Genomic DNA, 21808 nt, shown 5'->3' with positions numbered 1-21808 from the left:
AAGTCTATAAATTCTATTCTTATAATTACCAGCTCCTACCTAATGGCTGGGGATTTTAGAATTACATGTACCATTGGCTTATTCCAGCATAAAACGCCAAGGGTTTGGATTATTTTTAAATTACAGACTGCCGTGCTCGGATTTGTGTTTTTTTTTAATGCTGTTTGTGGTATAAAAGCTTAGAGCAAAAGTAATACGATTTATATATTCCGCCATTGTTGCTATTAGGGATAGCATCGTATATTATATAGACAAATGGACATTCTGGTAAAAGCTTTCATTGCACCAATATTTCACCTATCATACAGTAAGACAACATTGAAGTATGATTGTCATCAGAGGTCTTTCCGAATGGCAGCTGAAACGTCGGTACGATAAACCTTTTTACCAAAATTTCCACTTATTTATAATATCAAAAGATTTATTTTACAGCGAAGATTCCAACCACGCCCAGGAGGCTGCTTCGCTTGTGGTCGTTGAGGTTTTTTTACCAGGACCTCTCGCCAGTAGCCCTATTTGTACCTGGTACTTAGCCCGCCCAACAGCGATCGACGCCATCCAACGGATGCTAAGTGTTCACAGCGCCGAGATCGCGAAACACGCACGCACAATACACACAAACAAGAACTGCAACCTGGACTGACCGTCTCATAAACTGAACTTACACCTCCCAACACACCATCGTTATACGTGGCTTACCGCGTTAAGAGGCGTACTGTGAGAAATTTGACACACGACACAAGAAATTTGACACGGCACACACTTCTGACCTGGGATTGGCTGATCCAATGAATTAGGATATAAAATATAAAAGGGGTGAGCTGTAGCACCTAACCATTCGCACCACATTTGTTTGTATATATGTTTGTATGTAAATGTTTTAGTGTAAAATAAAATGTTGGAACTGTAAATTCTAAGTCACCATGGTTGGACATGATAGGTTTAGGTGGGCCGCCCCAATAGTTAGGTGGGCCGCCCCAATAGTTAGGTGGGCCGCCCCAATAGTTTAGGTGGGCCGCCCCAATAGTTTAGGTGGGCCGCCCCAATAGTTTAGGTGGGCCGCCCCAATAGTTTAGGTGGGCCGCCCCAATAGTTTAGGTGGGCCGCCCCAATAGTTAGATGGGCCGCCCCAATAGTTAGATGGGCCGCCCCAATAGTTTAGATGGGCCGCCCCAATAGTTTAGATGGGCCGCCCCAATAGTTTAGCAATAGTTTAGATGGGCCGCCCCAATAGTTTAGCAATAGTTTAGATGGGCCGCCCCAATAGTTTAGATGGGCCGCCCCAATAGTTTAGATGGGCCGCCCCAATAGTTTAGATGGGCCGCCCCAATAGTTTAGATGGGCCGCCCCAATAGTTTAGATGGGCCGCCCCAATAGTTTAGATGGGCCGCCCCAATAGTTTAGATGGGCCGCCCCAATAGTACCTAATGATAGACCCAAGGGTGACTGCCACATCATTGGAGTAGAGGTTGCATAGAGATGAACACGCATAACATCTGTACGACATTAATTCTCCTTCATTGGCAATTTTTGCGAAACGAGCAAAAATTAAAAACGGAAACAAAAACAGAGCTCCGCGCAACGTAAAATAAACCGCGTAACGTAAAATAAAAGAAAAGAAATAAAAAAAACGCCAGCGAGTAAAAAAATTCACGTGAAAACCGGTACCGAACGCAAAAGAAGCAAAATTGCCAATGATTGAGAAATAATACGCACATCATGTATGCAAAAACGTCCAACACCCCATGCAAGCCTCTTATCCGCCGCAATGACAAACCCGTTTAAAGAACCAAACATCAAGTTAGACAATATAGACTTGACATAGGTTTGGTTTTTGTATTATCACCTATTTATAATTGCAAACAAGTTAGGGAGACGTTTAGCCCATAATATACACATTCAAGCATCACTTATTTTTAATAATAAGAAAACATAAAGCAATCTGTATTAAAATTCGGCCATATTTTTGTCAAACGATGTAATAAACTCCGAGGGTGACGTCACTACAGTGACATCATTGAAAAGCCCTCACCATGGATTTATCAGAATATTACAGTTCACTTCGTGTGTATTGTAAGTGTGTATCAATACATAAACACCACAATCCCCCAACACCACCATACCCCACCCCATACAATAAGCATACCAACAGCATTCTCTATGGGCCAATACAATAATAGTAAATATAAATAATAGGAACCGCGTTTATTTCGCCGCCGCCAACCGTTGCGTCGCAATAACTAGTTGTTTAAGTGGGGGAACTGCATAAGAACGGATTTGGGAGCTAACTATTAATCGAGTGATCTTCGGAATCACTTTATCCGCCGCAACAGCGTCCGAGTTTGCGTTGCATTTTCGCGCTTGTTGTCGATTCAAAAAGGAATGACAACATAAACGGACACCTGAAAAAAATATTGTTTAGTGTTTTTAGGGGGACCTAACAGGGGGCTAACATTTTTAGTATTTTTTTAACCCTACCCTAGTCGCAAGTTTGGCGCCTAATTGTTTTGCAGTTGGAACCCACCAGCTTTCGCTGACCGGACTTTTAACCAACCGACGTGTAAGGGTTTACGCAAACCAGGACGGTCTGCTGTATAGGCCTGGGTGCAATGACACGTGTTGTGTCGGCCCGGTGCAGTGTCCCAGTTCTAACTTAAACTTCCTAACAGCGATCCCTAGTTTTAGTGATGTCACTTCTATCTATCTGATGCCGACTATCCGGCCTTGCTGATAAGTGACACCAGGAGTATGGGTTAAAGTTGGGGAAATCTGACCTGCGCGCACCGTTCTTATGCAGGTTGTTTACACACACATACACACACACATGGAGAAATAAAACCCAAGATTCCCAACCACGTTACATTACTAACGTGTACAAAGGTGGATTTTAATCATTTGATCTCCGTATACTTCCCGACCCCACACCACACACCGTGTACCACATACACATAATTTCTTTAAAACAAGCATTCAATAAGTATAAGGGACTTTTTATGCTACAGCTCACATAAGTTAGTATTTACATCGACTAAGAATAAATCTTAGTCTGGGTATGCTATGGCTCCATCTTCGGTCTTAATCTTTCCATTCCGTCTTGGTTTCTTTTCTGTGGGAAGTATTAAAACGTCAAAACCGCATAATATTTTCATGTTTAATACTTAGTACACCAAAAACAAAAACCACATATGCACTATAACAGTAAAATTCGCGACCTTTACTTTACGTTCATTTAACGTTTAAAGATTCTAAACTTGTGAGACAAAAGTTAACTTCGTAAAACAACGGAGCATATACCTTCGTATTTTCTTCCTTCGGCAATTCTTTCGTTTCGCGTAATATTCTTAATCATTATTTTCTCTTATTTGCTCATAGAACCAGCTATAAGTGACGTCATACGTACCATGACGTCATACCTGTGACGTAAAATATTAAGTTAAAAATAAATGGAGCATTTCAATATTGCAAGCACAGCATAATTTAGTACTACAGTAGGTTGGGGTAAGATAACCCTTGTTTTTTTTATTTTATTATCGGGTTTTGTGCAGTAAACAAAGAATATTTGGAGAGCTATATAACCGTATCCTCACAACTCCAAAATAGCGTTGTTAATTGTTAAAAACACGATCAGGAAACCTGGGATATTTGTGCCTACGGTATCCATCTTACCCCACAGTATTTACCGAGAATAAGCATATTATTTAAACCCAACACGAATGGACGACGACGAATGCAACAGTTATAGTTGAGACATTGAACTTACCGAGATATTATCTACGGTTCACGAAGACAGCTTTGTACCAGCATACTCGTATATAGCTCGAGTAGATGGCGTATTGTCTGCATAAGTAATGTTAAAACAATGATCAGTTTAAATACAAAATGTTAAGTTATGTTTATGACAAGCAGAGTTGCACTTTATGTACGCGCTATTTTGTCAAGTAAACGACAGACCACAAATATATTATGGTCATTTTGTTTTTATTTGCGGGTATAATTTACTTACCCGCTCAACACGGATCACATGCGTTGGTTCTATGGAGCACTTCAAGATGATCCTGCTTCGAACATAACTCTGTAATAGTAAAACTAACGTTAATACAATCAAATGTACAATGTTACCCACAATGGTTATCACAGGGCAGAGGCATGGGATCGAAATGCGGTTGCCAAAATATATTTACGCTTACCGGTTTCGCAGGTCAACTGTGCGGTAACGAACTTGTAGATATGTCGTCTCGGAGTTGTTATCTTTCTCCTTGTATGTTGGAATGCTGTAATAACAATTTCAGTTAAAAAATGTAGAAACAAGATTCTCATTCATAAAACGTAGTTTGTGGTACAAAAAAATAACACTGGTTTTGCTTTAATAGGAAGTCGCATCATTTCATCTAGCTTATAATGTGTAAAAATTCTAACATATTGAAACGATGAGCTACGAGCAAATAGGAGGTTTAATTTAAAAGCATCGATAAAGAAGGAACACTTGGTTCTATGATAAAGATACAAACTTACTTTTAACGTTTCCAATCCAAAGCTGCATCGGCGGCTGTCACTCGAGGCGTCTTCATTCGTGAGCGAGATAACATCGAAGTGATTTGAGCACAAGACTTCGGTCTGTATTGCTTCGATGTAGATTCAAATAATTCAAAGTTTTAAAGAATTTATTTTCAAATTAGCCAGCTGTAAACCAAATGTTAAATATTAATACAATAAATAAAAACAAAATATTTTTCATAAATTGTATGTTAAATACTAAAACAAACTCTGAAATCTTAGCTGCCCTCACTAAACTACAATATAACTTCTAACTGCTTCGCACTTGCCCCTAAAAGTTCCAAACCAAATGAACAAACCGAGCCTCAAACCCACGTGTAGAAAATGAAAACGTGCTTATCACGTGAATAGCTGGGAAGGACGCCGGAATTTGCGACGAAAATTACTGAAAGAATTTCGTGTGATTAAAAACGCCCAGTGTTCCCTTTATATAAAACGAGTTTCGTGATAGGAATTGATAAGCAGTAACGTAACGTCAGGTAACACTGAAATCTATTTATAGTAACAGCGGACCGCGAAGATTACAGCAATAATTATTTTGACCGAATTCCTGCGACTTGTGAACTTACAATAAACAACACGTGACAATATCCTACACTGATGTAATGGGCGTATATCGACTCTATGAAACATAAGTTACAAAACTATACAAGCAAACATTTATTTATAACATTAAAGTTTATTAATAGTGTAAAAAAGGAGGTCATGAACTTTGTGTTAATGCATATTTTATATCACTTTGATGTATCATAATGCGCTAGTGCATTACTGTTAACCAATAGCCTAGAATAACGGGTAGTGTAGGCCAGGTGCAGGTAATACGTCTTAAGTACACGTATAATGTGTCTTACTTAAATGGCAATACCAACGAAACAAACATTTGTATATGAAGAGATGCTTAAATGTGATCTAAAGGTACGCCTACCACCCATTTGTAGTTAAATCGTATTTAACACGTTTGTAAAAAATACCCTTTTTATTTCGTTATTATGTTTATACTACGCGACCAATGGTGTAAGGAATAAGAGAGATGTTAATGTATAATAACGACTGTCGTTGCCCCGCCTCCCGAGGATAAATAATTTACATTTAGTCATTGTAGGCTAGAAATCCTTAAACCCCCTGACTGTAAAATGAATAATAACAACATTACTTTTGTACGTGGTGCATTTATTTCCGGTACAATGTTAACACACATGTTCATGATATCATATAGGTAAGCTAAAACGAGACAAGTTGCGTTGACACCGGTTCAAGCGCAAACTGGCTCGTTTTGTCGCACGAACGCACTAATATGAGTGAAAATAGCGGAAGACAAAGCACCTGGCGAATTTACAGCGAATTTACATAGGTACTTCAATTGCGAGAAAAACAACAGGAAAATATAAAGAACCTGGTAATACTTCATTGCCGTAAACAACATTTAAAATGGAAGTCGGCAAAATTGGGCTTCATTGGGAAAACTTCATTATTTCTTCTAAAAACATTGGTACAACAAAAAAACGGGTTCTCAAGCACCAAAAATAGTATACACCTCATGTTTGGCGCAAGTATTAGTGATAATAACGGTGTAAATAAAACAAGAAAGACATAGACACGATTTGAAGAAGGAAAAAACAAGTTATAAAAATCTCAAAAAGTCGGCTCCATATGTGTTGTGTAATAGCAGCTGTGCTGAACCGTTGTGAAAAATCAGCTGTGTTTGATAACCATGTCCAGAACCACATTTGTAACCAAGTGTTTACGACAACATGTGTTTGTACATAACACAGAAAGAAATATAAAACTAGCGAATTCTAAAATTTCAAAAAATTTTATCAAAAAAAATTAGAAATTACGTTGTATAAGAAAAGGCTATATTTGGCTTGCAAATTCACAATGCTTTTTAAAAATTAAGCAGTAAAAAGGTTTTGTCATAAAAGTTGGACCTCGTTGAAATAATAAATAAGTGCTGACTTTATATTATTAAAAAAATTTCATTTATAAATTGGTCCGTAATTATTTGATCGCTTAACTGGTTTTTGGCAAAAGGCACAGGTTCGAGAGGAATGAACTGAAAACAAAGTGTTCACGTAAAAAAATGCAAAAAGTTTAAACATCTCTAGTCTATACAATGTTGTATTGCGGTAGCGAACGTGGGTAAATGGAGAACACCCTATAATGGGTTAAGCTACCCCCATTTTGCCGGCGATCGCAGCCCCGGTGTTCTGTGGTGGGTAAACTCGCATTCTCTGGTGCTGTGGTTGCGGGGCATGATGGTGGTGACCCTGCATGGGGCCTGGGGGGCTACGGATACCCTCAGACCAGTCTGAGTTGCTGGGTGAAGAGCTGGACCATGGGTCGGGAGAATCGGGGCTGGGGGTTTCGTATGAGAGATCGTGCTGTAAGGTGAAGGGGTTGTGATGAAAAACCTTATAATTTTTTTTTTAATTTTACAAAAAGGCACTAAAAAGAACTACGTTTATAAGCCGTTTAAAAAGGTAACACTCCAATTTGAAACTTTACATTGAAAACTTGTTTTTAGAAATGAAAGTTTAAAAAAAGATTTGTATCAAAATAAAAACACACACACATATATACATGGATACTTACCACCAAATGCTTGGGGGCAGGGGGTAATGGTCCAGGGGGTGAAAGGTTCTCCGATCCAGATGAAGGAGACATTGTATGCGCAGATGGGGGGGTCGGATATTTCTCCAATACATTGGTGTAACTATGTGGTGCTATAACTGTGCCCTGTGGTGGATTGGAAGATTATAATGATGATATCTTTTTGTGTTATTATTTATAAATGAGGTTGAACAGCGAAGCACGTCATGGCAATTTAGGCCAAATATAACTCCTATAGTAATTCATAGCACTTGGTCTTAAATAATGTGACAAGTAAAAAAGAGTAAAAAAAAACAAGAATAAAAATGATAAGACTTACAGTTTGCACTGGAGGTGTCTGTCCTGCAGAGCTTACTGGGTGTTGGTGTGGTACGCCCTGTATAGTGGTGTAGCCTAGCTGGGGTTGGGTGTGTGGTAGACTGTATATAGGCAACCCTTTGCCGTATATCACTTCAGAATATCTAGAAATATTTAACTTGGTAAGTAAATGGAAATTTATATTTGTAGTTTTTAATAAGAGTATAAGCTTTAATAAATATGTATTTCAATAGTTTTGATAAACATTAATTATTTTCTGATTTATTCATGAGTACATCATGTAGAAAAGTTTTTTTTTTTCAGGTAAAGATTTGAATAAAAGGCAAAAATTGACGCAAAAGTCAAACTATGTTAAAACTATGAAAAACGTGACTTACCTTCTTTGGTCACTAGAGGCGCTATCCACCCTGTTATGTTGTTGCTCGGGGAAACCAAGGGCACGATATGCGGCGAACTGTGACGGGTGGTGGACGCCTGATTGGCTGATCACTGCGTTGTACATCTGAGGGGGGATGTAATTGGTTATTTTAAAAAGTTCGACGGTACCAAATGGTCACTGATTGGTTGTCCAAGTTGGCACGAGGTGTATGAAACAGAACACCCATATTATAATCAATGTTGTTTCCCCACCATGCCACGATAAAAATAAATTAATTACATTCATTCATATATATAATTGTTGTTACCTGTTGATTTTGTTGATTCTGTTGTTGAATTCTTTCATTGCGTTGTATCCACTCTTGTGGGACCTTTTGAAAAGTTGTAAAAATTAATAAAAAAAACAATTATAAAAAATTAAAAAACAATTTGTTTAAAAGTCGATACTTCTTTATGGTGTTAAGAAAATACTTAAAACATGAATATATAATACCTGTCCGTTGGGTATTTGGCCAAGTGAGAACCCGAGGCCAGTGTGGGTGCCTGCAAGGTGTCCGTGTGATCGTGCGGGGTATAACCCTGGTGCCCCACCGTGCGGTAGGGGATGTGAGAGGCGTGGGGGGGTTCCCCGGTAGTTGAGCGTTGACATCATTCGCTCTTCCATGTTGCTGTCATAGAAATCATATTATAGAAACAATAAGTAATAAAAAAAAAAAAATAATAAATTTTGGAAATTAAAATGAAATTAGGATTTTTTAAATAATGTTTAATTGTGCTTGCTTTGTAATATAAATCAACCCAAAAGCCACCTATAATCATTTCAAACATAAAAAAATAAACTGATTTGGCATGGATTCACGTGACAGCATTCATCGTTATGAGTGTCTCACATGATCGTGAAAGGATTGAGCTTGGATAACGTTATAGAGGGCAGACGTTCTCGTGTCGTGTACATCATCACTGAGGATATAGATTGGTGGCAACCAAAGAAGTAATTGTTGTACCTGAACTGGTGCGGAACCCCTTGTTGGTGGGGGTGTAGGTGGGGGTGGTACGTCCCGTTCGATGGGGGGCCCATGGAAGACGGGGGTGACAGGGTGGAGTCGGTGCTATACGTGGTAGCGGGTGAAGGCAGGGAGTTGTTGCCGGGTGAGAGGGTGCTTTCACCCACGTGGGTGATCCCGGGGTGAATTGCCATATTTGGGGTGGGGTCAATTACAGGGGTGATGCTATCGGCAGTGGTAACAGATGATGGGGGGCCTTGAGAGCTTGTAGGGGTCTTCTTTACCCTCCGAGAAGGTTTACCATCCGCACGATTTGATTGACGACGAGGTTTCTTGCCCGCTAGAAATTAAAATAAAAATTTTAATAAAAATTATATATTATTACCTTTTCTCTGTTTTTATTTAAAAAATCTATACAAGGTACACCAATACCTATATATCTCACTTCTCACAGTGACTCATATATATTTACAAGCATCTTACTTGTATGTTGTTTCATCTGTGAAGTGAGGTAAGGGTCACGTGACATCATCGCATGTCCGTTCATGTGTGACGTCATGTGATTGGCCGGCAGTGGTGGGCTTCGCACGAGGTTATATTCATCAAGTAGTTGAACGATATCTGTATGGAGGCGTTCTTGTGCAATGTCACGGGGTAACCTGTGGCAACATCATTGTTTTCTAAGTGAATATTAGGGTTTTATATAAGTGTAATAAAATACGCTAAATTTTAAGACTTCATGGTCAAAACTTTGTGGTAACTAATTCCAGCCTAAACCTCGGGTTTCCTGTTACATTCATTTATAAAACTGTTGAACCCCATGCCTTACCTATCTATATGATCTAGTAACATACAAATTGTGTGACACAAATACATACAGGTGGTAACTTGTAAGCAGGCACTTGGTGTATGAACCAGAACACCAGCCTTATAACATCTGCGGTTTTCCCTCCAAGCGTGGATAAATAAGTTACATATATCAGACATAAACACATTGAACCCCATCATACCTATCCATATGGTCCGTTATATCCCTGTTAGCGTAATGATCGAGTAAAATACGAATGGCTTCGTAACTTCCCTCCTTTGCTGCAAGAAAGAGAGGAGTCTCCTCGCGCTCAGTTTGAGCATCCCTGTTACATCCAGCTCTCAAGAGCGTGGAAACCGCATCCACGTTGTTCACCGCTGCAGCCCAGTGGAGAGCAGATTTGCCTGGAGAAGAAATTAAAATTTAAAGATTTTTTTATCATTAGACAGATCATAACTGCCTTATATAGTAATAGGTAAATAATTTTACTTCCATTTTCGGTAATGGGTCAACTTTAGCTTAAATTCCTCGAATATGATATGGCTTGAATGTAGAATCTTACCTACATTGGGCCATATATAATAAAACAGTAAGTTAAAAACAAATGAAAACGAGTTACCTTGATTTATTGCAAAACACATTTTATTATAACACTATAATACAAAGTCCTACACCATATACAGTATACCAGCATACATATTACAGCATATATAATATAATACATACCATGATCATCCACAGCATTAACATCAGCATTAGCACTTATCAATTCTTCCACCATTCCTTCAACTGCTAATCTAGATGCCAATATCATGGGTGTCGTTCCATCGTTTGTTCTGGATAATTAGAAATATATTTTACTTGGTGCGTTAAGTGCATAATGTTCCTGGCAGAGCAAACTAGTCACACATGGAGCATGTTTCATTCACACGTTGTGAGTAGTTTGGTTGTTGTGGTAATATATTGTATAGATTTCAATTGGGGATTTGAACCAACAGTTTTGTTTTAAATTCTTTTAGAATTTAGATTTCCTTTTTTGTAGTGCTGTTGTGACCCTAAAACCCTCCCCTGGCTGCGCCACTACCCATAAAGTTAAGAATCAAACACCAACCTTGCATCAAGGTCTGTTGCTCTGTTTCTGAGTAATATTTGGAAGACTCCTTGTGCGTCGGCAGCCACAGCAGAATGAAGAGGAGTCCTCCCACTGTGGTCCTTCATATTTGCATCCGCTCCTGCATCAAGGAGTCGTTTCGCTGCATCCGCTCGTGCGTAACGCGCAGCCAAGTGCAATGCAGTTTCACCTGTGATGTTATCAAAATTGAAAAAAAATTACAGAAACAAAATTTTCAAAGATAAAAAATTTAAACATAAATAAATAAATACAATTACACCTAAAAAGTATTGACATTAAAAAAAATTTAAAAATAACAACATTTTTTTGTTCCAACTTACCAGATCTATCTGTTTGGGCGCTCAATGATGCTCCTTGCAGTAGAAGACCAGCAATCATGGAATCGCTTCCTTCACCGCTTATACCAGCATCACCACTATGTTGGGATTCATCGTCACTAATACCATGGTCAACCCCCCCACCACGTATGGAGGCAACCATCAATGGAGTTACTCCATCTATTATAATGTATAGGGTTTGTAAGGAAATAATTAATTTTTCAGAATAAATGGACTACAAGCATTAACGTAGTCTGCACTAAGATCATAATTAACAACATAAACACAACCCCCATAAACATAACCCCCATAAACACAACCTCCATAAACATAACCCCCATAAACACAACCTCCATAAACACAACCCCCATAAACACAACCCCCATAAACACAACCTCCATAAACACAACCCCCATAAACATAACCCCCATAAACATAACCCCCATAAACACAACCCCCATAAACACAACCCCCATAAACACAACCCCCATAAACATAACCCCCATAAACACAACCCCCATAAACACAACCCCCATAAACACAACCCCCATAAACACAACCCCCATAAACACAACCTCCATAAACACAACCCCTCTAAACACAACCCCCATAAACACAACCCCCATAAACACAACCCCCATAAACATAACCCCCATAAACACAACCCCCATAAACATAACCCCCATAAACACAACCCCCATAAACACAACCCCCATAAACACAACCTCCATAAACACAACCCCTCTAAACACAACCCCCATAAACACAACCCCCATAAACACAACCTCCATAAACACAACCCCCATAAACACAACCTCCATAAACACACCCCATAAACACAACCCCCATAAACACAACCCCCATAAACATAACCCCCATAAACACAACCCCCATAAACATAACCTCCATAAACACAACCCCCATAAACACAACCCCCATAAACACAACCCCCATAAACACAACCCCCATAAACATAACCCCCATAAACACAACCCCCATAAACACAACCCCCATAAACACAACCCCCATAAACATAACCCCCTACATACCTGGACCACGTGCGTTAACATCATCTTCATCCACATCTATATGCGGGGGTGGGGTGAGGTCGGTAACGGGGGTACAAGCGGACCCCGCTCGTGATAAATCCGCAGCTTCCAGATGTTGTGGCGTCCACTTGCGATTGTCGGTGGGTTCCATGTCGTCGCGACTCGACGATTTTTGCGCCGAGCTCGACATTTGTGAGCGTGGCACAGTGCCGTTGTTCTGGGGGTAAATAAACATAAAATATTTCAAGTTGTTTTGCGTTTTAATAAATGAATTCATGTAAGAAATTAAAACTGCATCTCAAGTAGTTAAATCTCAAACTGATGTTAAAATCTATAACTGCTAACATGAGATTAAAGAGAAATAACCTGTTTATAAATTTTTGCATGATTAAATATTTTCTTTTTTAATGTTTAACTTAAATTATTGTGACAAAATTTTTATAATTTAAACTTATTTCAATACTTACAGGAAGAAATGTAATATTCTCTGGTGTGTATTGTACATGGTAGTGGTTGGATTTCTGGGGCAACGAGGTGTTTTCCCATCGATTTAAAAACGGGGTTCCTGCTGTATCAAGCTGGGTAAGCTCGCCGGGGTGGATGCTGCCGTTTAAACCCTGGAGATGGTGATGAAATTATAAATGAAGTAAATAGAATGCTAAAGGTTTCAGTTTTGAACCAAAACATTTGAAACAAAAATTGTGCCATATAAGGGAGCTGTAATTTTTATAGTAAAAAATAGCTTTAAACAGAAATTAAGATTAATTTTATACCAAAAGAGCAGTTTCAAAAGTGAGTGATTTATCAAAAAAAGCCGGACAGCAACGACACTTGATTTTATCACTCACATTCAAGTCATCTTGTCCGATGGGTTCTCTCCTTTGTTTCTTGGTAACATTGAAACCTTCGGGTGCCCATAATGTACTTGTCTCACGCTTTCGCTTGCGGTGCGTCAGAACACCAATGATCACGATCACGAGAACCACTCCTCCTAAAGTTATCACAGGTTTATTATATTATGAACCAAAAGGAAACATTAAAAAAACAATTTAATTTATTATTTTTATATTATGTGCGAAATCCTGTATTGCTAAACAATAAAAAATGGCAGTAATTTAATGATTTCTTCCTTAAATAAATTTAAAAAAATCAAACGGATCAATAAAACATTTTATTAGGTGAATAAAAATCCATAGGTGAATGAAATTACCTGCTGCCCCAACTATGTATGTATAGTCCTGTGGTGGGGGGGTTGGGTTGGTAGTGCTGGCTACAGTATTGATGGGAAACTCGGCTTCCAACGTTCCTGTGCTTGCACGCGCTGATATCACAGAAGCTGCGTTGTCAGTCGTATCAATGCATTCAGATGATGTTTGCTTGCATTTCTGGCTGTTTACCAATAAGTGAGCCTGGAAGTGGAAGGTTTGGATAGGTTAGCATAGAAAACCACTTATTTAGTGTTAGATTCATAATGTGGGTTGAGGTTAAAATATGGCATTCAATCCAGGCCGCAGCTATATATATAAACTAATTTACTTTCTTATTCTATATGGGTGAGGTCCTTGGTTGGATGACCCAGAATTGTCCCATTACCCCAACAGCTTATAATAGAATAAATACTACAATACTACAGAAAATTACATTAAAACTGCAAAAATTTAGTTTAAGTGATATTCACAAAAAATACCAAACAATTAAATATAGCACCCATTACACTCCCTACCTTAGAGAAGAAAGTGTTTGAAGCTCTTCGTAATCGAGTGTGTGTTTTGTTATGATAAATGGATGAATCATATCCGACAAACTTCTCCCAACCAAGCGAAGATATTACCGATCTTTTCTTTCGTGATAACTGTTGTTTATAACAAGGTTGTTACTTAAATGCGTGAATGTTATTATTAACTGTTATTGTATAAATATTTTGTTTACCATATCAGCCATATTTCAAACAATAAAGAAAATATTTAGGGCATCGGTTTCACTACAGTTTGCACTTTGTATAAAAAAACACATTTTTAACAGTATTTAGATAAAAAGAATTAAATCTATTGTAATTGCAGTTACTGACATTTCATTGCAACTAGAATTTTCAATTAAATTTACCATTATCTCAAAAAAATATAAATATGTGATCCATTATCCCATGATACCTGTGAAGATATTGCTTCAATGTAAGGTTGTCCTGATGTTGTTAGTTTAAACTCAACAACAGAGTGAAGCACAGTTCCAATAAACCGAAGAAACTCTGCTTGGCGCGAGATCAATTCCTCAGGTGGTATAAGGACGATCATTATCTGTAACAATATGGATGATGAGAATAACTGATTAAAAATGGTAAATTTAACAAAAAATTTAACCAAAAATTTGATCCGTATTAACAATTTTTTTTTAAGGTTTTTTTTAAGTTTTAACTACTTTTTAAAAAATTACAAACAGTTGAAGAAATTAAAAACAATTAAATGAAAACAATTTTGTTCTATTTTTAAAATTTTTACCAAATAATAAAAAAAAATTAAAGAGAAATAATTGAACGCACCAGTTCTCCAGCTGCAGGTTGTTGCGGATGATCTTTATCGCAATCCAACCCGTCCCAACCACACCCAAATGTATTACAACCGCTGTCGCATTTATTATTCTTGTAATTCTTATCGCAATAATCTTGGTAATCGGCTCTGTGATAAAAAAAATGTCAGCAAAAAAAGTGAAAAAAAATCAAATATAACTTAAATCATTTAAAGTCTTATTTTTATGCACAAGTAATATTGGTTCTTGATTTAACTAGAGTAATGCAAGTAATTATATATCATGGAACATAGGTACAACATTTGCTATCACCTTTCATATCATAACTAAAGTTAAGTGAAATAATAATTTTGTACAAAATCCAATCCACTGTCATGCCATGCCAGAAGAGCTTACTCATACAAAGCAAAAACCGAATATAAAAATACAGTTTAAAAAACATTGGGTAAAATAACAAAATTCGGTGGAAAAAGTCAAATCAAAAGGTTGAATAACTTACGGGCAAGCTTCATGTGGCGTTTCACAATCGAAGCCGTCAAACAAACAATCAGCATTATTACACGCTTCATCGCATGCACCATCGTGAAAGTAATTGTAACATTGTAAAGATGCCGGACATTTTGCCCAAGGATCGGTATTTCCGTAAGAACAATCTCCCCCATCGTACTCACAACCGTGGGTGTTACATTTCGCCTGGAAAAGGAAAACAAAGTTATTACAGTGTTAGCTATTTTTTTATTTTGAAAAGTATAAAATCCTTAATTAAATGGATTTAAAATTTAAACCATGCATACACAAACAATTTGTCTTCATGTTTAAATAGAACTTACATCACATTCCCCATTTCCTTTCAATGCAGCGCATGTGGGATCCAGACATACTTTCTCTGCAAAAACAAAATGTAAATATTTTGTTTTGTAACAAATAAACAAAAAAACGTTTAAAATTTAACTCTAACAAAATCTACTTTTTTTTGTAATTTTTTTAACAAATAAATAACAGTTTAAACTGAAACTACAAACTCAAACTTGCATTCTGCGATATAACTTTAACTTACTTATAAACTCAGGTATATTGATATTATTGGTCCCAGGACCTGCAGCTTGACCAGGTATGTAGTATATACAGTTGTCACCATTATAGTCAGCAGGACACAAACACATTTCGCCACCACTTGCGTTTTCATGGCATGTACCCCCGTTGTAACACACAAGCCCATCTCTACATCGTGACATCACTTCCTCACAGTTGGTGCCGCGATAACCCTGTTATAATGAATTATTGGTATGAAATCAGTTATCTTTACAATACGGATGGTATAGTTAGATTTCTCATAAAAAAGTTTTGTAATCATGTTTTTGTGTAAAATATAGAATTTTAAAAATTTGGTGGTTTTAACATTAAAAAAATATGGTATTTTTAATATTTTATATCCTATAGTCTACAAAACATATGCCAAAACTGTTTATTGAATTAGTGAAAGCTTACTAACACACAATGTAAAAATGGTATTGTAAAATAGAGTCAAAATATCTAAATAAATTAAACTGTAGTTATAACTCACATTAGAGCATGTACATCTATACCCAGTGGGTTCATACGGAGCATCTGTACATGTGGCTCCATTAAAACAAGGCATAGTGCTGCAACTTGTAAGTTTTTTCTCACACCTCGTGCCAGTATATCCCTGTAATAACGTAACACTGGTTAATGAAATGAAAACTATTAAAATTTTATTTAAAGAAAATGTTTTTGATTAAAAGTAATTAAAAAAGATTTTAAACAAACAAATTGGAAAAACATCAAAAAAATAGTTAAAAAATAATTAATTTTATTAAAAATAACCAACCTGTTTACATGTACATGTAAACTTATTTATCCCTTGTACACAGTTAGTTGAACCTTCAGTATTACATGGGTTTGGCACGCATTCATTCACGTCACCCTCGCATCTGTGATGTCATAATAACAATACATTCAGAATAATGATTTAGTGTCAAACACTAAATACGGACAAACTATTAATTTATTTTAAAATAGAGAATATATATATTTTTAATTTCAATATTTATAATATTTACAAAAAAACAGATATTATTACCTAACTATAGCATAGGTTGTTAAGATACTATTTTCACACTGATTGGCACACATACCTTGGGCCAGCATAACCAGGAACACAGGTACATGTGAATCCACCAATCCCATCCACACAGTTCCCACTATTGAAGCAAGAAGTGCTGGTACATTCATTCTCATTGTCTTGGCAACGATCACCTGGTTATATCAAGTTGTTTTTTGACTATTTCGGGGGTTTTTGATATAAATGTAAACTTTTTTTTTTATATTATACCTACGTTTATGGAAAATTGTTCATATTTAAATATTCAGGAAATTATTGAAATGAACAGTAAGTACTTTATCCATTGTCTGATGTTTTACATTCTGTTCTTTTTCAATTTAATCAAAGTTACTTGTAATGTACATGAAAGTTCATATTTAAAAAAGATAATTGATCATAATTAAAAATCCACAAGTTTTATATTGATGTCACTTACCACTGGTCCCTACTTGACATAAACATTTATAAGCGTTGATCAAATCAACACATTGTCCGTTGTTTAAACATGGATTAGATTCACATTCATTCAGTTCAGTTTCACATCTAGTTCCTTGGAATCCATCCATGCATGTACATGTGTAGCTGTGAGGGACCGGTTAAATAACATGTTATATAAATATAGGCACCAAACCTGGGGTGGCAAGGTTGGTAGGCTAACCCCAGAATTTTAGAATGTGTGCTTACTGTATATACAATGTTGGGGTAATGAGCCAACTCTGGTTTAAACCCAATGGCCCATGGCATGCTTCACCATAAGACTCAGCCATATAAAATAGAATACCATATGACAGCTGATATTAAATATCATATAATGTAAAAAAACATAGCAAACTCCTAACAAACTTAAATTCCAGGCATACAAAATATTGTATTTTAACAGAAATAAGTTCAATACCTTCCAGGATAGTCAGTACACGTCGCTCCATTCTTACAAGGGTAGCTCGCACAATCATCTTCATCTGTTTCACAATAACTTCCCACATAACCTGCCCTACATGAGCAATAATGTGTCGAGCCACTGTTGATGCATTGCCCACCATGTTGGCATAACGATGTCTCTTCAACACCTGGATACAAAAGGTAGAAATGAAAATATGGACAAAATTTTAACAGAAATGTACCAAGAGAAACATATTTTTAAAATAATAAATTTTGTTCACTTTTTTTAAAACAAAAAATATTAAAATTTGGAATTTGGAATAAAAAGGTTTCTTTTAGAAAAAAAAAATTAGAATAAATAATATTAAAAACCTGCCAAGATACTTTATTTTCTTCAAAACATACAAGTTTACCTTGCCATGTAGCAGCAGCAGAGCACGACAACCGAGGTACATCGCAATAAACACCAGAATACGATGACGTACACAAGCATTTAGATGTAGTTCCTGTTTGACTACATTGTCCACCATTCCTACATGGGTTGTTCTGGCACAAATCAACCATTTGCTAAAAAAATTACCAAAAATTAAAATATATATAAATTTAAAAACATTGGCAAATGGCAGAAAAATGTACAAATGAAATTACTGTTTAACAAACCGAAAAATTGTTTTTTTGAAAAATAAAAAAAAGGTTTGTTTTGGTTTAGAATATACTTACAGCACATGTGGGTCCAGTATAGCCGGTCAAACACTGGCATGTGAATGTATTGATACCATGAATGCATGGTGCTCCATTCTTACACGGGGAGGAAACACATTCATCTATATCGCGCTCACAGTTGGCACCTGTGTTAAAGTTATCTTTGTTATATATATTGTCAGCCTTACATTAAAACCAATGAAAACACACAAGAAACATTTACCTACAAAGTTACATACATGGTAACACAATGAACATCTGTGTTATTTGTACTAAAAGCTACTACATTAAAGAAAATGAATTAAAACTGTATACTAAAAAGTCGTATGAAAACAATGTATTAAAAATTTGCATAAAAATATAAAATAACAAGATTTTAAATTACTATGGTAAATAAGCATTACTTCACTAACCTGTGAAACCAGCCATACAGTTGCATGAATATGAATTAATCCCGTCTACGCATGTTCCACCATTTAAACATGAACCAATATTACATTCATCAATGTTTTCCATACATGTTGTTCCACGAAAACCAGGCTATAACATAAAATACAATAATTAAAACTCATTTAAATAAAAACATATGCAGGTATGAATATATGATATGTATATAAGCATGTTTTTGCAATGGAGCACTAGAAACACACTAGTCATATCTTCCATTAGATATACTTGGTCTGGGTGTTGGGATAATGGGTCAATTCCGGCCCAAATCTAAGGTTCTTGACAAGGACCTCACCCATATATAGGAGAACGTGTTGCAAATTATTATAGTTATGGTTTCCTACATTTTTTGTCATCAAAACACGACTTATTTCAATTTGAAAAACTTACCGGGCAAGTACAAGCGTAGCTGTTTACATAATCTGTACACGTAGCTCCATTCTTACATGGTTCATTCTCACATTCATTCACATCGTTCTGACATTGGTTGCCGTCAAAACCACGTTTACAAAGACATTTATACGAATTAACATCATCAAGGCAAGTTCCACCGTTCATGCATGGGTCTGAGGATGAATTAAGTTTGTTTGATAAGTTCCGATAGAAAGTTATGAATACACAAACATATAAGTTTACCAAACCTTCTTCTTTCCTACTTTAACTTTTAAAAACATTGGAAATTAAAAAATAGTTCATTTAATCTGTTACTTTTGCTACCATTCCTATGTTAAGTAAGTTATAGTTATTCAGTAAACATTGATAAAAAAATTGGTATGTAGTTTACCAATATGGTAAAAAAATGGGAACAAATATTAAAATCAATTATTGTTAACTTACCACTAGCACAATCATCCACGTTCTCCTCACAGTTAACGCCAGAATAACCATCCAAACATTCACAGAAATAACCGGGTTCCCGGTTTCTACATTTGCCACCATTCTTACAGGGTGGGGACATGCATTCATTGATGTCATTTGCGCATGTGGGGCCTTTTGGTGAGAAATGAATGTTATGTGTGATAGATATTATTGCAAACTATATGCTATAAGTAGGTAAAAGGTATTGTATGAAACAAAGACAAAAAACATTAACTAATAGCTACCAGAAAAACACATGAACTATATTGCACTATATTGTTGCAGTAAAATTATGTCCAAAAGCTTAACCCTGACGTAAAACAAATAAATATGTGGTTATTGAAAAAAACAACATAAAAATGCAAAAAAAAAACATGAAAAAATGGTTAAAGTTTGTATACCTTGAAATCCTGGTGTACAAACACATGTGTAGCCAAGGTAGTCAGCATTAGGTTGGCAACTACCACCATTATTACATGGTATGGGGTCACATGGGGTTAAAGCTGTTTCACATTCGCTACCTGAAAATAGAAAGTTGGGGGTAAAAAATACAAATATTATTATTAATATTTCTGTCAATAACAAAGCAATGCAGAAGTAAACGTACAACAAAAAACACAACCCTACAAAGAAATGTTTTTTTAACAACACTTAAAAAATGCCTATTTCATTAACTTCACATAAAAATGTAGACATTTTAAAAACTGTTAACAAAAAGATATTAACGAACCTGTGAATCCCAGTGGACAAGTACAAACATATCGACCAATAAGGTTTGCACATGAACCACCATTTAAACAAGGTGATGGACTACATTCATCAATATCAGTTTCACAATTTACACCTGGAGAATAACAAATAAATACATATATTAGAATGGCATAAAAACATATAGTTTGCTTTTTATCATTCATTCATACTTATATATAAAGGTTATTATCAGTTTTTGGGCAATACAGTAATCCTGGTCTAAATCTGAAGTCCCATGGCTTGCCTCACAGTAGAACCTCCCCCATATAGAATGTGCATATACAATGGGTATGGGCCATGTAGGACCTTAACTATACAGAATACACACATATAGATACCTTCATATCCAGTCTTGCATCTGCATGAATATGAGTTGACAAGATCCAAGCATGAACCTCCATTAACGCAAGGTGATGACTCGCATTCATTAATATCGTACTCACAGTTGACACCCACGTACCCATGGTAGCAGTTGCATATATACCTGTGTGACATAGAGTTTAAATCAATGGATATCAAACATATAAGATCACAACACACTTAGATACTCCAGGTAACTATGTAGTTCTGTATAAAAAAAAACACATATTTTTTAACATAAAACATGCTAGAACTTTTAATAAATCACTGTTATTTAAAACATGTTTTTTTAAATCTTATCAAATTATACTGAAAACTATTATTTGAATTGAAATTGTACCACATTAACTGTTTAAAACTTGTACAGATTAAAAACTTAATAAACTGCTATAATTAATTAATCAGCATCAAGTGCCGGATTATCTGGTGCATAAGATTTTACCATGATGGGATGATAGATATAAATCCACACTATAGCCATGTATGCTTATATTATTTCCCATGCTGTACAATACATTAAGTTGAACAAATAGGAAATTAGTGGATTATTGTTAAGAACATTGTCAGCATGTTGTTCTCATGGGAATGTTTTGCAAATTCCGCGACACTGATAAAGTATCGCATGCAACTGATAAGTGTGCGAATCACAAGGATTATAAACTAATACAAGGTTTTATTTTATCATGGGTTTAGCAGTCACACTTTTATTTGATACTTAAGTTATTTTGTTCGCTTTTAAGACTTTCTTTTTGCCGCTAATTCCCTTCTCTTTGTTTCAATTAATTTGATCTTTGCTATCGCATTTAAAAAGATAAATAAATTTTATGTTATAACTGTAACAAACAGACTAAAAAACATAAAATATCGTGCTGATTTTATAATCATCCAAATTCATACTTGTTGATGTCATCCTGGCAATCTCCATTCACACAGGGATTGCTCGTGCATTCATCAATGTTCGAATAACATCTTGGGTCGTTGTAACCTGGTTGGAAGT

The 21808-nt window shown here is 36.1% G+C and overlaps 1 protein-coding gene across 1 annotated transcript in view; it reads right to left on the bottom strand.

Annotated features, from left to right (window-relative positions):
- Positions 1-5707: 5707 nt before the first annotated feature.
- LOC149731696 (uncharacterized) overlaps positions 5708-21808 on the bottom strand; it is a 34105-nt gene continuing 18004 nt past the window's right edge. Inside the window, exons 17-52 of the mRNA XM_089884474.1 lie at positions 21709-21796; positions 20790-20935; positions 20432-20545; positions 20103-20222; positions 19681-19833; positions 19234-19409; positions 18810-18936; positions 18415-18542; positions 18108-18261; positions 17711-17882; positions 17252-17397; positions 16850-16970; positions 16543-16645; positions 16258-16380; positions 15751-15958; positions 15524-15579; positions 15193-15386; positions 14707-14842; positions 14321-14464; positions 13894-14022; positions 13381-13579; positions 13019-13161; positions 12638-12787; positions 12171-12387; positions 11125-11301; positions 10784-10973; positions 10399-10508; positions 9875-10076; positions 9348-9523; positions 8865-9204; positions 8354-8528; positions 8169-8231; positions 7860-7984; positions 7484-7625; positions 7147-7290; positions 5708-6935 (exon numbers count right to left, since the gene is read on the bottom strand). Of these exons, the coding sequence (XP_089740600.1) occupies positions 6720-6935; positions 7147-7290; positions 7484-7625; positions 7860-7984; positions 8169-8231; positions 8354-8528; positions 8865-9204; positions 9348-9523; positions 9875-10076; positions 10399-10508; positions 10784-10973; positions 11125-11301; positions 12171-12387; positions 12638-12787; positions 13019-13161; positions 13381-13579; positions 13894-14022; positions 14321-14464; positions 14707-14842; positions 15193-15386; positions 15524-15579; positions 15751-15958; positions 16258-16380; positions 16543-16645; positions 16850-16970; positions 17252-17397; positions 17711-17882; positions 18108-18261; positions 18415-18542; positions 18810-18936; positions 19234-19409; positions 19681-19833; positions 20103-20222; positions 20432-20545; positions 20790-20935; positions 21709-21796 (5507 nt within the window). The 3' untranslated portion in view covers positions 5708-6719. The remainder of the gene's footprint in view (positions 6936-7146; positions 7291-7483; positions 7626-7859; positions 7985-8168; positions 8232-8353; positions 8529-8864; positions 9205-9347; positions 9524-9874; positions 10077-10398; positions 10509-10783; positions 10974-11124; positions 11302-12170; positions 12388-12637; positions 12788-13018; positions 13162-13380; positions 13580-13893; positions 14023-14320; positions 14465-14706; positions 14843-15192; positions 15387-15523; positions 15580-15750; positions 15959-16257; positions 16381-16542; positions 16646-16849; positions 16971-17251; positions 17398-17710; positions 17883-18107; positions 18262-18414; positions 18543-18809; positions 18937-19233; positions 19410-19680; positions 19834-20102; positions 20223-20431; positions 20546-20789; positions 20936-21708; positions 21797-21808) is intronic.

This window comes from Ciona robusta, chromosome 9, assembly GCF_009617815.1.
Source record: "Ciona robusta chromosome 9, ASM961781v2".
Classification (NCBI taxonomy): Eukaryota; Metazoa; Chordata; class Ascidiacea; order Phlebobranchia; family Cionidae; genus Ciona; species Ciona robusta.
The sequence above is the reverse complement of the archived record's forward strand: the minus strand, read 5'-3'. Positions and strand labels throughout refer to the sequence as shown.